This window comes from Ochotona curzoniae, unplaced genomic scaffold, assembly GCF_017591425.1.
Source record: "Ochotona curzoniae isolate NIBS_2020 unplaced genomic scaffold, NIBS_Ocur_1.0 scaffold_4701, whole genome shotgun sequence".
Classification (NCBI taxonomy): domain Eukaryota; kingdom Metazoa; phylum Chordata; class Mammalia; order Lagomorpha; family Ochotonidae; genus Ochotona; species Ochotona curzoniae.
In genome coordinates this window covers 40,765,117-40,781,131 of record NW_024467122.1, presented here as the reverse complement: position 1 = coordinate 40,781,131, position 16,015 = coordinate 40,765,117, and the positions used below count along the sequence as shown (strand labels likewise).

Genomic DNA, 16,015 nt, shown 5'->3' with positions numbered 1-16,015 from the left:
TTGGAATACCAAGAAAATCAAGAAGGAAATTCCATCATTTGTGATAACATGGAAGAATGTGAATATTGTGCTAAGTGGAATAGGTTATAGGTGGGAAACCAGTTTCATGATCTCATTAATACGTGAATTCTCAAAGAGCTGAATTGATACGTACTTGTCAGGTGTTGGGGGAGAGAAAGGAATGGGGAGATTTATGCCAAGGGGTATAAATAAACTTCGAGCTGTAAGATAAGTGAGTTCTGGAGACCTAGTGTGGGTCATGACAATTACAGTTGATAACATGTTGTTGGCTTGGACTGTTCTATGAGAAGAGATCTTCAGTGTTCTCGCTGTGGGAAAGGGGTAACCGTGTGGTGAGATGAATGTTAACCAGCTTGATTGTGGCAACCAAGTCACAGTGTAAACGCATAGAAAGCATCGCATTCTGCATTAGGCGTATCATATTTGTCAGCTATAGCTTCATCAGGCTGGTAAAAATAACTCCATGGGAAATTAATCCAGCCATTTGTTTACTTATATTATACAGGAAAATCATAGAATAAATATTATTTCTGGAGCTTAAGAGTTCACTAGGATCGTATAATTAAATAATTCTTTATATATGAAATAGATTATAATTATATGTCCTCATACAAAATTTCATTGTTTGCACATTCCATCCAAAAAAAACTTGTCTAAAATTTTAAAAAGTACATTTATATTGTCAGCTAGCACTTTAAGTTTAATTTTAAAAAGTACAAAGAAAGCCTTTGCAGCCACTATGTTAAACCTCAAACATAATATACTAACAAAATACGAAGAATGCCTTAAAATTTTCTCTTAACAGGTGGCATGAAATGGGTATTGTGAGATTACATTTGTGGCCACCAGGTGGCAGCAGCGCCCTTTCCTTCTTCCAGGAGTCCTTCAATGGTGGTGGAAAGCTTGAAAGCCACTAGAGGACTAGGCAGGCATTGGATTGGCTGAGCCAGCCACAAAGCACAAGTACTAAGACACAGAAGCAGAGAAGGTTTGGATCGTTGCAAGTTCATCTCAAGTCTGCAGTGTCAGGATGGAGCAAGTGCTGGGATATGTAGTCATAGGCCTGTGGCTTCAGCTTGGCTGTAAGTAGGAGGTAAAGAAATGAGAACCATGAACCATGACACATGTTCATCAAAGTTAGAGAAGAGAGATAGGAATTTGGCATCATCCTATGTTGGATTCCTTATCTGCTCATCTAAAGTCTCCATACCATTTCTGTTCCTATTTTCACCAACAGGCTTGCATGGAGAAGACCAGGTGGAGCAGAAGCCTCAGACCCTGGAGCTCCAGGCAGGACACAGCGGCAGTTTCACCTGCAGCTACAAAGTCAGCAGGTTTGGAGCACTGTCGTGGTACAGGCAAGCTCCTGGGAAAGGTCCCAAGCTCCTCTTCATCCTGTATTCAAAAGGGGATGAGAAGCACAATGGTGGACTAAGAGCTACACTATCCAGCGATGCAAGCTTTGTGTACATCGCAGCCTCTACACCCGAAGACGCGGCCACCTACTTCTGTGCAGTGGATGCACAGTGCTCCGCAGACACCTGCAGCTCGTTTCAAAACCCTGCAGCTGGGGCTCCTGAGAAGGGACACAGTCATCTCTGAGTGTGTGGCCAGCACCCAGAAGCTCTTTCCCAGCAGCCCTGGGACCCAACCAGAGGGCAGAAGTAGTTGTTCCTCCTGCCCAGGTTCCCAGTCCCCCTCGTGTGTTCATGGGTCACTCTGATCTTGGTAACTGCCCACAGCTCTCTCACACAAAGGGACAGCTGTGACGTGGAGAGGCCTGGTGGGTCACATGGAAGGAAACTGCACAGTTGCATACTCCATGAAAAAAGTTGTGTGTGGTTTCTCATTATGATCTGTCCACACGGCTGCCAGTGACACTGTCCATTTTAAATCATCTTCACGAAGGCTACGTCACCTTCACCAGCCACTTCACTATGCTTACCTTCTCTGTCACGACTAAATTACTGGAAAGAATGATCATATCCACCCTATTCCTTTCCTGACTTCTCACTCTATACCGCTACTTGAATCTGACCTCTGTTGCTCCACCTCAAGAGACACTTTCATTTAAGCAAAAGTGGCTTTGGTTTTGATCATGCCAGTGAAGACAGCAGGCCAAAGTTGCCCTGCCAGCTCTTCACCTAGGAGAGGCCATAGGCTGTGGAGGGCACTCCTGGTGGCAGCTGGCGGGAAGGGAGACCCCAGCTCTCAGGAGACCCACAGGTGCCCTGGGTGCTCCCTCTCAGGGGTCACCAGGGACCTGCAACACCAAGGTTACACACAGATAGGAAAGAATGTTTCCTCTTTGATCTTTCTGTTCCATTCTCTACCCAAACAAATTTCCATTCTATACCCAAATAAAAGAAAAGGTGGGTGGAATCTTGCCAAAGCCAGCAGAGGTGAGGATTGGATTTTGCCTGGCCTGCACAGAGATCTAATAATTTATGTAAATGTGTTTAATAACTGAAAGTGGTCCAGCAATTTTGCTGTTTTCCCTCCCAGACATCTATAAAGAGATAAAATGCAGCCTGTGTCCAAAGAAGATATTTATTCTTTATACAAGGTAAACGTGTACTATATCTAAGCTATAGTTGAGCCAGATTCTTCCATTTGCCTCTGGTGCTGAAACTCTTGAAATAGAATAGTAGGACTAACTACTTTGTTGTCTTTTTCTGGCTGTACCTCTTTTCTTGGAAGCGATGACCAGAGAGTCACATAACTGTTTGATTGAAGTAAAAGCCGAAATGGAAAAATAAAATAAAAAGCAAAAACTCTGTTCATGGTGCCAGGGTGACCTTGCCACATGTGGTGATCTTTCTGAAGCCACAAATGACCAGGATTGGTTAAAGCTTTTCTGGAACATCATGAGTACCCTGAGGCTGTTCTCCATATTTATAAAGTAAATTGACAAAAGCAAGTTGGCAGACTGGTCTGGGATCTGAAAGTATCAAGGCAGTTAGTCACAAGAGGGAACTTTGTGCCTGTCAATAAAATCTCTGTTGGGTTAGGGAGTGTTTGGCTCGCAGGCAGTCCTGAAGTTGTGCAGAAACTGTGACAAATGATAGGCCGTATTTCCTTTGTTCTAAACTGAGCAGTCTGTGCACAGCTTCCAACATTTAATAACTTCCTGGCCTTGTCCTAATCCATCATGACATGTTTTGCTTCACTCAAAATGGGGTGAAACAGGAAGAGGGACGCAGGAAGTCTCTGGGCAGCTTTCAAGATCAGTTGATCTTTTTTGGTCTCTTCTTAGAATGGTGGAGAAAAGCAGATTTTGTTATGGGGAGGGAAGTGGAGCAGCCAGGACACACACTGCTTGCCCATATGGGATCCTGACGATTGAAGGAGGATTAGCCGATTGAGTCATGGCACTGGGCCCTCCCTGCTTTCTTTTCAGAACAGCCTCCTCTCCTTTCTCTTCTACACATGTCAGGACTTGTGTGTACCACCACTTGGCGCACATGGAGGACGGAGAAGGTGGATTAGAAATCAGGCTTGCAGACAGTAAGGATAAGCTCCACCCCAGAGCTCTTCTTCCTTTATACCCAGACTTCTCAACCCTATATGCCCTCCTGGAGACACCTAACATCTAGAGTCATTTTAGGAGAACAGAAACTAATCAAGGGTTTGTGGAACTTGGGCTTGAGATCAACTCTTACATGCCGATCACTTCGACAATCGTTGCCTGTGCCTGAACCTCTAGGACTCTACCCTCTCATCACCACACAACGCTGGGCGCACTTTCCCTAAACACAAAAAAACGTTACAGGGATTATTGGGGATCAAATCAGGGTGCCACTGAGCTGGAAGTGAAGGCTGTTTCTTTGTTAATCCTCTTTTCATGGACATGACCAAGCCAGAGGTGGATTATGAGCTAAGGAACTGCTGTAGCATTAGTGGCTCAAGTAGGGATTGCCTGTAAGTGAGGGGCTGGGCTGGGGAAAACTCGGCTGATGGATCTAACCATGGTGCCTCTTTCAGCCCAGGTTCAGTCACAGAGGTGAGCTATAGGCACTGGGTTCTTGCATGTACTTGAACTCTGAGATTGATAATAGAGGCAACTGTGCTCCTGACCCTAGGCAATGGTGTCTGAGTCCAAGTTTGCCCTTTACTATTGGTTTGGGTCCAGCTTTGGGAACATGATTTTGACTTGATGACTTTTGGGAAGTCCCTCTCTCCCAGAGTCATGTTCTGAGGTGCTTGGGGTTCAAATTTAAACATATGAGTTTGAGTGGGACACGTTCAGCCCTTGACCTTCAGTGAAAGGACTTGAAAGTGTTCACCCCTGTAGAGAGATCCCCATGTCATTGAATCCAAGATCAATGGAGTCTCCTCTCTTGACTGTAGGAGAGTCCAGATAACTCCAGGCACCTTGGGCTATTTCTATAGAATGAAAATGAGAAAACACAGCTGAGAAATGTACAACAGGTACAATTCCCAAACCTCAAGAATCAACCTTGATTTGTGTATCTGGTACTCTCCCCTAGCCCTTGTGGAGGGATAATGTACAATAAGACCTCTCAGCCCAACACCATGCACAGTGCTGAAAGATATGAAGTGAACACGCCTGGGCCCCATTTCAGCACTGGAGATGAATGTGCAGCCTTGTATTGCAGCAAGGGCCTGCAGTGTTTGATTTAAAGTTTAAGGAACAGCATGAACCCTCATCTGGCTTCCTGCCCATCCCTGTGGATGGACAGTGCGATTCCAGGGTCTGCACAGAATCTCTCTGAAGGATGCTAGGGGAGGTGTGCATGGAGTAGATTGGGCCACATCATCTCCTTTGTGGGAGGGGACACAGCCTCCTTAAAGAGGCATCGCACACAGCCCGAAGGCTCAGCGGAAAAAGAGGAAGATCTAGGAAGAAAGGGAAAATAAGGGGAAAGTACATGAAATTAAGAAGTAGGCCAGAAAGAAAGCATAAGGGAAAAGAAAAGCCTAAATATTGTTCTTTTACCAATTCAATGTTTCATTCTTGCTAAATGTGCCCTTCATTGAATAAACTTTGATCCCCTGAAAAATATCTGGGTCCTCTTTGTTTTTTTTCAATTATACCGTATGCATTTGAGAAACAAGTGAAATCTCGAAAATTTACTCAAGACACACAGTTATCTTGTATTTCCTCATTTTTTTCCTTGTTTTTTTATGTGACCATTAAATATGCTATTCTATTTTTGTTATTAATCAAATTATAAATAAAAATTTCATTGTTTAAATGAAGGATAAAAGTGATAGTTCCTTGGTTGTTCCCTTATAAGCTTTCAATTACTATTAAAGCTTCATGATCACATTTTTATTGTCAATATAAAAATCACAGTAAGCATGTTTTTGAAAATATAAATGCAGTTATACTGCATGTAAATGTTGTGATTTAAGTCAGAGAAATCTTTGCAATTCATAAAATTTAATTTTTCTTATTCTTTGTTGCAACATTTTATTATAGGTGAATCTTAATATTGCAATTGTTTCTATTGAAGGATATTTAATTTTTTTCAACTTGTTTGCTACCAGATACATTGTATAATTTTATATATGACTGTATAAGAATATTTTAAAAGAAAAAATTTCCAGCTACTAAAACTTATGAGTCCACGACATATAAAAAGAAATCCTATAAATTTTACTAATTTATATCTTAACAGGATATGAAGTGCCTGTGTCCTGATATCATAAAAATGCTAAATATTGATATTGTCATTCTTAACTATTTTTTGCAACTTGGTGACTAAGAACTGACAGAACTAAGAACTAAGAACTTTTTCTTCGAAAAAGAGACCAAGTTGTATTATAAGGTTTTCTTGGAGTTTCTGTGCAAATGAAAACATGGAATTTAAATCTGTTTTCCAGCATTGCTAGCCACTATCCAATCCTCTTCTCTGTGATTCTCTGCCTGGATAGCGGTGAGCAGCAAGCAGAAGGTGCAGCAGAGTCCTGGCTGACTCTCAAAGAGGGAGGCAGCTTCCTGCAGGCTATTCAACATCGTCTAACATTCCAGTTCAATTTATTTGTAAGGTTTTGGATGTACCACCTTGTAAGCTTCCTTTTGCTCTACTTATTTTATTTTATATGGGAAACATGGTATCCTGATGATATCATGTCACCAACTTGAATGAGATGTAAAAATTTTCACTTTACAGCCATCTGTCCTCCTCTACTTATAGCACAGTTTTGTGTTTTCCCCAATATATGTTTATAATTTTGTCAAGTTTTATTCATCAAACATAATTTAGGAAACTCAAGGGGAGAAAAAAGCCTAGTGCAGTTCTCATACTGTGTTCTATCTTCTTTCCTGGTGTGTCTGCCACTTTGTTCATCTTCAGATATTCCTCTAGGATGGGCATGCTGGGACAGCTTTCCTCAGTTTTCATTGAACTGAGAATGTCTTGATGCTGTCTTCAAACCCAAAGGCTAATTTAATATTTATGTGATTCTGATTTGGTAGTTCTCTTTCAGCTCTAGAAAACTACCACGTGACTTCCCTGGGAACTCCTTGGTCTCTGGCAGTAATTCACCACCATTGGGATTGTTTCCTTACTCAGTATCATTTTCCGTGTTAACTTTTCCAAGACTTTTTCTGTAAGTTTTCATATTTTGTTATGTTGTGACTTGTGAGTTTCAGCTCTCAACTTTTTGAATCTGTAGCTTCATGGCTGTTTACAAATTTGAGAGTTTCCAGAAACTATTTCCTGCAATATTTTCAGTCCTTTTTTTTTCTTCTTCTTCTTCTTCTTTACAGGCTTCTGATAATGTCCATTTTTCTGCCTTAGGCTATATTTTATCGATCATTCCCGCTGTTAGCATTCCTATTACCGTAGCCATTTTCTGATCAATTTGAATTCTGTTCCTGGGAAGTTTCATGTACTCAAGTGATTTCCATTATCATTCAAGCAACCCAAGTGGAAGAGAGTTGGTAAGATTGAACTAAGTATTAGAGAGAGTTGGGTCACTTAAGAGCATTGTGGTCTTGTATAATATAAAGCACCTCTAATGACAGTTTTATTTCTATGTAAAATGAATAGTCATAAAATTGCTAAAATGATAGATATTACATTAGGGTATTCCCCATGGAGCATATAGCTAATGAATAATTCCAACATACTTTACTTGTAATTGGAGAAAATTTTTATGTGAGATGAGATTAATAAAGCTGCAGTTCAGGGCCCTTCCTCAAATGGGTCTCTATCAAGGCTCTTGGAAGGCCCTTGAAAATATATTGTCATATATTTTGCATGTTTTTCAAAAATTAGAATATTCTAGCCACAACTACTTGAGAACTTCATTTTTCAAATTTCGTTCTGTTATATATCTAAGTTTGTTAGGTGGTGATAAAGTGGCTCTAAGCACATTTGGATTCTGGCTAAGTTAAAATTTAATTATGGGTGCATTTAGTTTGGATTTAGTTGGGCTTATTTATATGATTCACAGTCATAGGCAAGAACTGATAGGCTACAAACAAAAATTTGACACTGATATTAATCATTTTTAAATTACGCAATTTTTCCTTTCCTTTGTTAGTGATTTATTAACTTAACTCAAAGGCGTTGTGATCTATCATCAGCCACTGTCCAACATGTGAAACTATACCCAGCCTCCTAACTGGATCCAATACACTGGATATGCCTGCTGCTGCCATATCTGTTCACCGCACTCCATCAAAACTGTATTCTTTACTGCAGGGTTCCATTCTGAGTAGATACCAGCAATCTGAGCAGGAGTGAGATAGACCTGAATTTAGTGAACAGATTCCACTAGGATGTTTTCATGCAAAGTAGCACATGGCCAAGGGTCAATACCCTCAAGTGCAGATGTCATTCCTAAGACAATAAATTTAAGGAGCTTGTGTGCTCTGTTCTCTGCCTTCCTCACACTGGCTCATGCTGCACAAGCCTAACCTTTGCTCTCATTCTGCCTTGGCCATGAAATGATCTTGCCGAATCACAGTCTTAGGGGTTTGATTAACTTCGTTCCATCAGCTCATAAACTCCAGTGCACCAAGGACATAATTCAGTATTCTAAAATCATATCCGAAATGTATGCCCCCTGGTGTACACACTTTGAATCATTTCCTTCACACGAGTATCGACAGGAGCTAAAATAGGATGATTGGCATTGCTGTGATTAGGTTATCTTGCATGGCAAAGGTGAAGTGATTTTTGCAGAAGTAATTAAGCTCCCCAGTGAATATGACTTTGAGTTCAACAAAGGGGAGATTGTTTTTGGTAGGTTTTATTTAATCAGCTGGTTTGTGTACAAGGGAGTTTAGGATGCTGGAATTGTGGCACAGTGCATTAAGCCATTGCCTACAATGCTGCCATTTCATATCAGAGTGCTATTTAGGGTCTTGGCTGTTCAGTTTTCCCTGCTAATGCACCTGGGAAAGCAAAAGGAAAATGGCCCAAGTACTTGGACCCCTGAGACCCGTGCGGGAGATCCAGATGGAGTTCCTGGCTCCTGGCTTCAGCTTCACCCAGCCTTGGTTATCGCAGTCATTTCAGAAGTGAGCCAGAAGATGGAAGATTTCATCCTCTCTGTGTTTCTCTAGTCTGCCTTTCAGATACATAAAATAAATCTGTTTTTAAGTTAGAGTTTATACCTTCCCTGTAATCAGTCTCCTTGAGAAAGCAAGCGAGGTGTGAGTTCCATGCCTGTTCACGCATTAACTCTGCCAACAACCACGAGCTTGAAAGAGGATCCTCCAGCTGAAAACAAGACCAAAGCCTTAGCTGACTGCTTGATCAGAGCCTCGTGGGATCCAGCTTAGCTGTGCCCAGCTGCTGGACCTGCAGAAAGAAGAGAGTAATAAATTGGCATTTTTGAAGTTGCCAAGTTTGTGATGATTTTTTGCACAGCAATAGGAAACTGGCACACACCTAATAAGCTGGTTAGTGAATATCATTTGTTACAGCAAAGGAAAACTTGTAGTAAAATGTCCTGGTACAAAGCAGCTTGGTAGACAATTTGCCAAATTTTCCAATATTAATAAAATTTTACATAACATTATCAAAATGCATTAAACATCTGAGAGACAAAGCAGATAGCAAGGATTATGTTATCTTCTGTTTCGGTCTATTGTATATATTACAAATATATGGTAATAGGGATAGTCTATTAAGAACCATAAAACAAAAAAAAAATTTGAAACCAAAAGTACAACAAAAATTTGTTAGGGAAATAAGTGAACAATATCATATGATTTTCTGACTTGTATGATTTTGTACTATTAGGTTTTTGAAAATTTATTGCGATTCTTTTTCGCTCTAAAATTTATTCTCTCATTTTCAACTCACTTTTTTTTTTTAATTTTAAAATCCCCCAACCTTATGTGTCAGTGCCTACAAAACATAAATCTTTCTATGCACAATCACAAAAGCTTTGAAATTCAGCCCTGAACTTTCTGGAAAGATGCAGAAAGTTCACCAAAACCGGCTCCTAGAGGGCGCTCTTGCCTAAACTGGGAAGCTTTGCAGACAAGATCAAAACACTCAGAAAAGCCATCCCTCTCTACAGCTTTCGCAGGTGTTGTGACTTTTCTTTTTGTACACGACTTAAGAATCTCGGGTGCCAGAAGTAGGCAACTTCGACCATAGGCCATCTCTTTCCGTCAGTTCCTACGAAGAAAAAAAAAAATCTAGCTTTGCTTTTCTTCCTAGACCTCAGAGCAAACGGTTCCCGTCCTCCAGTTACCAGCTTTTATTTGCGGGGATTTCTCAGAAAGGACGATGTGGTCTCATCAACACTTGGCCGTCACCCTGGTGTGCATCTCGATGCTTGGGGTGCTCCCGAGTGAGTACCCTTCCATTTTACCCTCCAGTAGTGGAACTCTGGTTGTAACTCTGAAAGGAGACTTTCCCTGTCAGCCGAGTTCAATGTCACAGCATTTATGTTGCAGGAGGAGGCAGAGCCCAGGCGGTAACCCAGCTAGATGGCCACCTTGCTGTTCCTGAGGGAGCCCCTCTGGAGCTGAAGTGCAACTATTCATCATCTTTACCACCCTATCTCTTCTGGTACGTGCGGTACGCCGGCCAAGGTCTCCAGTTTCTCCTGAGGAGTACGTCGGGAAGCGAGCTGGTTTCAGGCATGAAAGGTTTTGAGGCTGAATTCAGAAAGAACGAAAACTCCTTCCACCTGAGAAAGCCCTCTGCTCACTGGAGCGATTCTGCTGAGTACTTCTGTGCCCTGACTACCACAGTGCGAGGAACTCCAGGGGGAGCTGCACCCAAACCACCGCGGACACGCGTGAACTGTGGGATCTCATCCTCTGTGATCCTGCAGGGAGCTTGTTTGCTTCGGTGTGTTTGATGTCATCCCTTTTGCAAAGGACTCTCCTGTTCCAGAGCGCAGTGTGTCTCACGGGTCAGGATCCTAGAATGAGTTATGGGAAGTTCAACAAGTTGCAGAAAGCTCTTTCTTGCTTCTTTGTCTTTCGAGGTAGTGGTGGCTTGAAGATGGCTTGAAGTTGGCCTTACAAGAGGGTGTAAGGCAAACCAGAGACTAGATTTGTATTATTAATCTCATCTCCCAAGCAACCAGAAAATCCAAGACAAGTGTTTCATTTATGTTTTTTAACAGGCTGCATTTTCTACAGGTTGTTTATGCTCAGTATCCTGACTTCTATGATTTTAAATTCTCTGAGAAGTGTTGGAAGTGTTTGAGATTGGGAGAAGTGATTAAACCTGGAACCTGGACATGTCTGCAAGCCATCTCTCAAAGCCAGCGCGCTGGGGAAGGAAACGGACCTGGATGCAGTGGACCCCAGTCAGCAGCATTCCAAATCAAACCCACGGTCCTGCCAGAACTGCCTTTTATTTTTTTAATCAGACCCACCAGCTTATCTCACTCCTCCTTTTTCTCCCTTCTAATCCGATTTCTCTAATACCTGTAGAATATCCAGTATCAGTTAGTGACTCTGTAATCATGATTACTTATTTTCCTGCATTCTTCTTCAAAGTGCCAACAGCAGGCTTGAAGAATTCAGCTCATCTTCAGTGTTTGTGGATAACTTTACTTTCTAATTCAGGGACGATAGAACGGTCTTCACTTCCTACCCAAATCCATTCACATACCGTCGTTATGCATACAGCCTGGGACAGGATCACAAAAGAAATCACTTTCATTTATTTCCCTAAAACACTCATTTTCCTGATAAAACATTTTAAAAAAATCTATTAAAACTGAAATCAAAATACAAAACATAACTTTCCCCCAAATTTACAATTTTAAGAAAATGCATTCAGGGGCACAGCGGCGTGGCCTAGCAGCTAAAGTCCTCACCTTGAATGCACTGGGATCCCATATGGGTGCTGGTTCTAACCTCGGCAGCTCCACTTCCCATCCAGCTCTCTGCTTGTGGCCTGGGAAAGCAGTCGAGGATGGCCCAAAGTTTTGGGACCCTGCACCCGCGTGGGAGACCCGGAAGAAGTTCCTGGATCCTGGCTTCCAATAGGCATAGCACCGGCCGTTGCACTCACTTGGAGAGTGAATCATCAGACGGAAGATCTTCCTCTCTGACTCTCCTCTTCTCTGTATATCTGACTTTCCAATAAATAAATAAATTTTTTTAAAAAAAGAAAGAAAACGCATTCAAATAAAATTGAACTTTATTTTGAAATATTAAGGTTAATTGTACTTTTATCCAAATAAAGCCACTAATTTTCTTACTCCAATATCTACTTGGCAGCTAAAGTAAATAATCAACATAATCAACATCACTTTTTATGCAGGCTCAATGTATAAATACATGCAATTTTAAAGTATAATTGATATGGCAAAAAAAAAAAAGAAAGATAGAAATCCAGCCATTGTGCAAACCTGCTCAGAATACTCTGCTTGTTCAAGTTCAAGATTCCCCTTCAAAACCACAACTTCATATGCAAAAGACGCCAGCAAACAGATCCTCTGCCTTCCTGGGAACCACTGTTTACTTATGTAAGCATCCATGAACCCGCGATATTTGAGAGGAGGACTGGGCTAGTTGGCACTTCCTTCTCTTTCTTATAGTTCCTCTTCACCTGTAGGGCTGCCAAATTCCAAATCAGAGCATGGCTGCTGTGGTAACAGCATCACAACCCACCAAGATGCACTGGTACTCAAATGCAGCTTCAAGGACAAGAATCACAATGTGGTTGGACTTTTTCTTGAGGGTGAACAGTATTTTTAGTTGTTTAAGATACAGATTCCCCCATCCCCAGCCTGAGTGGCAGAGGTTTTTGATCTTTGTTTTGTTCTTTATTAATAAGACTTATTTATTTACTTGAAAGAGTCAGAGGACAGAGAAGGTGTTCCAAGAGAGATCGATCTTCCATCCACCAATTCAACACTCTAAATGCCTTGCAGAAGCCAAGAGGCAGGACTCCATCAGGAACATGTCTCTGCAGGTGGCGGGAATTTGAAGTACCTGGGACCGAATCTGTTGCCTCCCAGGAGAATTAGCAGGAAGCAGGATTGAAAGCGAAGTTGAAACTTAATGCCAATACGGGATGCAGATGTCTCAAGGAACGGCTTAATCCACTGTGTGACGCTCCCACTCCACAAGGATGGTACTGTACACATCCTTGCTCATCTTTTTCTCAGTTGCTCATATTTAAAAAGCCACCTTCCAAAGCTCGCCCATCCCAGTTTTTGCTGCTGTACACTGTGGTCATCCTGAGGAAAGACATACAACGTCACACCCTCTGCTCAGTTATGCCCTGTAACAGGCTTGAAGGAGATGTTGTTATTTCCATTCTCAGACTGTATTTATTGAGTGCTTTTATCATGGCATCCTTCAGGCCTTTATTACGTTTATGAAGTTGTTTGTCTTCCCCGATATGCTGCAAGTTCCCTGAAGGAAGATGCAATGTCTAATTCACTAGCATTTCCTCAGGGCTGGAAATCTGTTAAATATATTGCTTAGCCTGATTGAATCGCATCAGAGGGTTTCTTTTTGTTTTGTTTTATCTTTGTTTTTCTTGTTTTTCAGTTCCTGGGTAACAATTATGGACTGTTTAGGTAACATTACATAACAGTGCATAACTTAAAAATGCATATTGTCATAAAAAGGTACTCAAGGTCTTGAATGGGCTGCTGCCCATCAGGTCACCAGCAGGTGCAGTCTTGGAGAAGGACAGCTGGCTGAGCTGGCTGTGTCTGCCTGGAGAAGTTGCCTTTCTCAGAGGGCTGGCTCACCAGGAGGCACCACAATCCATTTCTTCCCATGAGGGACTGCTTTGAGTGTGTTAGTTACAAAGAGCGGTTCAAAGGCTTGTGGAACTCTTTGTGTGTGATGAGGGCCAAAGAACAACAAAGAGCTGAGTGGGAGAACAGCTGTGTGCTGGAGGAAGGAAACTCTGTGGGCACATCAGCAACCCGCTTTTTGCTGAATATTCCTTTCAATCAGTAGGCCTGCCTTCAAAAATAAGGCCCATCGATGACTGAGCCAGAGGACTTTTCCCTGATTCAGATACAAAAATGTTTTCACTTATCACTGTCATGCATATGCATGTATCTATATGCATATCTGTATGTATGTATAATGATCATAATTTTGTCTATATTATTCTCTTGTATCTTTGACATAAGATTCTTAAGTGAAAAAGGAATATCATGTTTTTTAAAAAAAGCTGGAGAATTTGAAAGAATACCAAGCAGATTTTCCTGATGTTTAAACTTTTTCTGCATAAAATTTTATGGGTAACAGAAAAAAAACAGAACTTCATATTTCAAAATTATTTCAAAGCTTGTGGTACTTTTTATTCAATATTCCTTCCGTTTTTCCCACTATCTACAAAATGAGGGGGGTATATCAAAAAGAAAAGGGGAAAAAAAAAAAACAGGAGAGAGAAAATAAGAAGCATAAAGAGAAGAATTCAGAAACCAAAACCTGTGGACAAGAGAAACTGGGAGGAAAAGAGGGAGACAAAGATAGAGGAATTGCGAAGAAAAGCAGGTTAGCTGTCCTGGACCAAAAGTCAGACCCCAGGGAGCTCTGACAGGCCAAGAATCAGAATCACAAAATGCATTGCCCAGCCCAAGTAATATGCAGGCATGGTAAATAAATCCAATTTTCTCTGCACAATTAGGTCTTAACAGGGTTTTATTTCTTATAACAATTTCTGCCACAAATCTTGGCTTTTCCAGAGGGTTCCCGTTCACAGATTTTACATAATGCAGCAATAGGAATGCATTCTGTATACAATACATTAAATGTTCTTAGGCCTGCAATGACTTGCACCTAACCTAAGTCTATAGGCTCACCAAAGATCCTCTGGTCAGAGCACCTGCCTGCTGTCTGAGAGCAGCAGTGTGAACCTTCTGCCACAGGCTTTGATGAGGAGATTCAGGCATGGTCCTTTGGGGAGGGGCCTCCTCTTCCTTCTCATAATCCCCTCTCACACATCTTCCTGGTCCCCTGGGGTGAAAAAAAACGTCCCTCAGCTCCTGACCCCAATTCTCAGCCAGTCTTAGGCTGGTGGGAGGGGCTGCCTGTTGGGAGTGGTGATTGGAGTTCAGCAGTGTCTGGCATGCGTGGCGGGAGGAGTGGCTTCTGGAGGTGGACGGGGTTGGAGGCCTGACACCCACCACGCCACAGTTCGATTACATCTCTAACTCATGCCACCATGCAAAGGGTCCTGAAGAAGCTATTTGGCTCTCTGCTGGGGCTTCTGTGTGCCCTGACCTGCTGTAAGTTGGGCTTCTCCCGAGCCAAGGAACTGGACCGCATTCAGCAGCTGCAGAGCTGTGGCGGGAGGGAAGCAAGGGACTCACAAGTTTGTGCTCACCATGCCTGGGGGCATTTTCCAGGTTGTGTGGGTGTTACAGCGACCAGCGCCTGTTACTATTACCTCTGTTTTGACCAGGTGTGACAGGGTTCCAGGTGGAGCAGAGACCTCCAGCGTTGAGTCTCCAAGAGGGAGCCAGTTCCACTCTGCAGTGTAATTTCTCTGCCTCTGTAACCTCAGTGCAGTGGTTTCGTCAAAATCCCGGAGGACGCCTCGTCAGCCTGTTTTATGTTCCTGTGGGAACAAAGCAGCATGGAAGACTAAGCTCCACCACAGTCACTCAGGAACGCCGCAGCTCGTTGCACATTTCCTCTTCCCAGACCACAGACTCAGCCACTTATCTTTGTGCTGCCAGCCACAGTGTTCTCTGAGCACCTGTCGTCCCTACACAAACCCCCAGACAAACCCTCCGTCTCAAGCATATCAAGAGGCTAGACCAGCAGCCTTTGCATACCCAATAATCCTGACCTACATTGGTTAAGGGTTTGCTTGCTTGTTTTGTTTAGATTTTATTTTTATTTGAAAGGTAGAGAGGAGAGATAGAGAGAAGGAGAGATAGAGAAAGATCTTTTATCTGCTGGTTCATTCCCCAGATGGCTGCAACTGCTGGAGAAGAGGCCAGTTGGAAGCTAGGAGCTTCTTTCCAGTCTCCTGTGTGCATGTAGGTCTAGGGACTTGTTCTATCTTGCCGCTGCTTCCCCCAAACATTAGCAAAGAGCTGGACCAGAAGTGGAGCAGCGGGGTACTAGCGCCCATATGGGATGCCCGTAACAGTGAGGGAGATTAGCCTGCTGTGTCACTGTACAAGCCCCCATTTGGCTGAGTTTTAACCACAGATGCTTTTTGGCCCCATAGTTTTGACATTTGGCTTCTGCTCCTTCATTCCCATTTTGCATCACCATTAGGCACAAAAAGTGAAGGCACTGGTTAGAGTCCTGGCCACTCTGTTTTGGATCTGGTTTCCTGCTAAGGCACCTAGGAAGGCAGCTGTTAACTCTGGTGGTTGAGTCCCTGCCATACATGTAGGAAACCTTGATGTCATTCTTGGATCCTAGCACCCTCGTGGCCCAGTCCTGGAGATTGTAAGTTTTGGGGAGTGAACCCATAACCCAAGACACCTCCCTTTTCTGTATGTGTATGTGTGTGTCAGTATATGTTCCTCTCTGTCGCTCAGTCTTTCAAACAGATAAATGAATAAATATTTTAGAAATCTACCTATTCTCCTGAAATACAGA

The 16,015-nt window shown here is 42.4% G+C and overlaps 2 gene segments (V, D, J or C); both read left to right on the top strand.

The window, feature by feature from the left end:
- Positions 1–993: 993 nt before the first annotated feature.
- On the top strand, positions 994–1,959 carry LOC121148506. The segment is given in 2 exon segments: positions 994–1,103; positions 1,259–1,959. Coding segments are annotated over 2 exon segments (417 nt in total).
- A 7,541-nt stretch (positions 1,960–9,500) lies between these two features.
- On the top strand, positions 9,501–11,162 carry LOC121148494. The segment is given in 2 exon segments: positions 9,501–9,807; positions 9,914–11,162. Coding segments are annotated over 2 exon segments (474 nt in total).
- Positions 11,163–16,015: the final 4,853 nt, after the last annotated feature.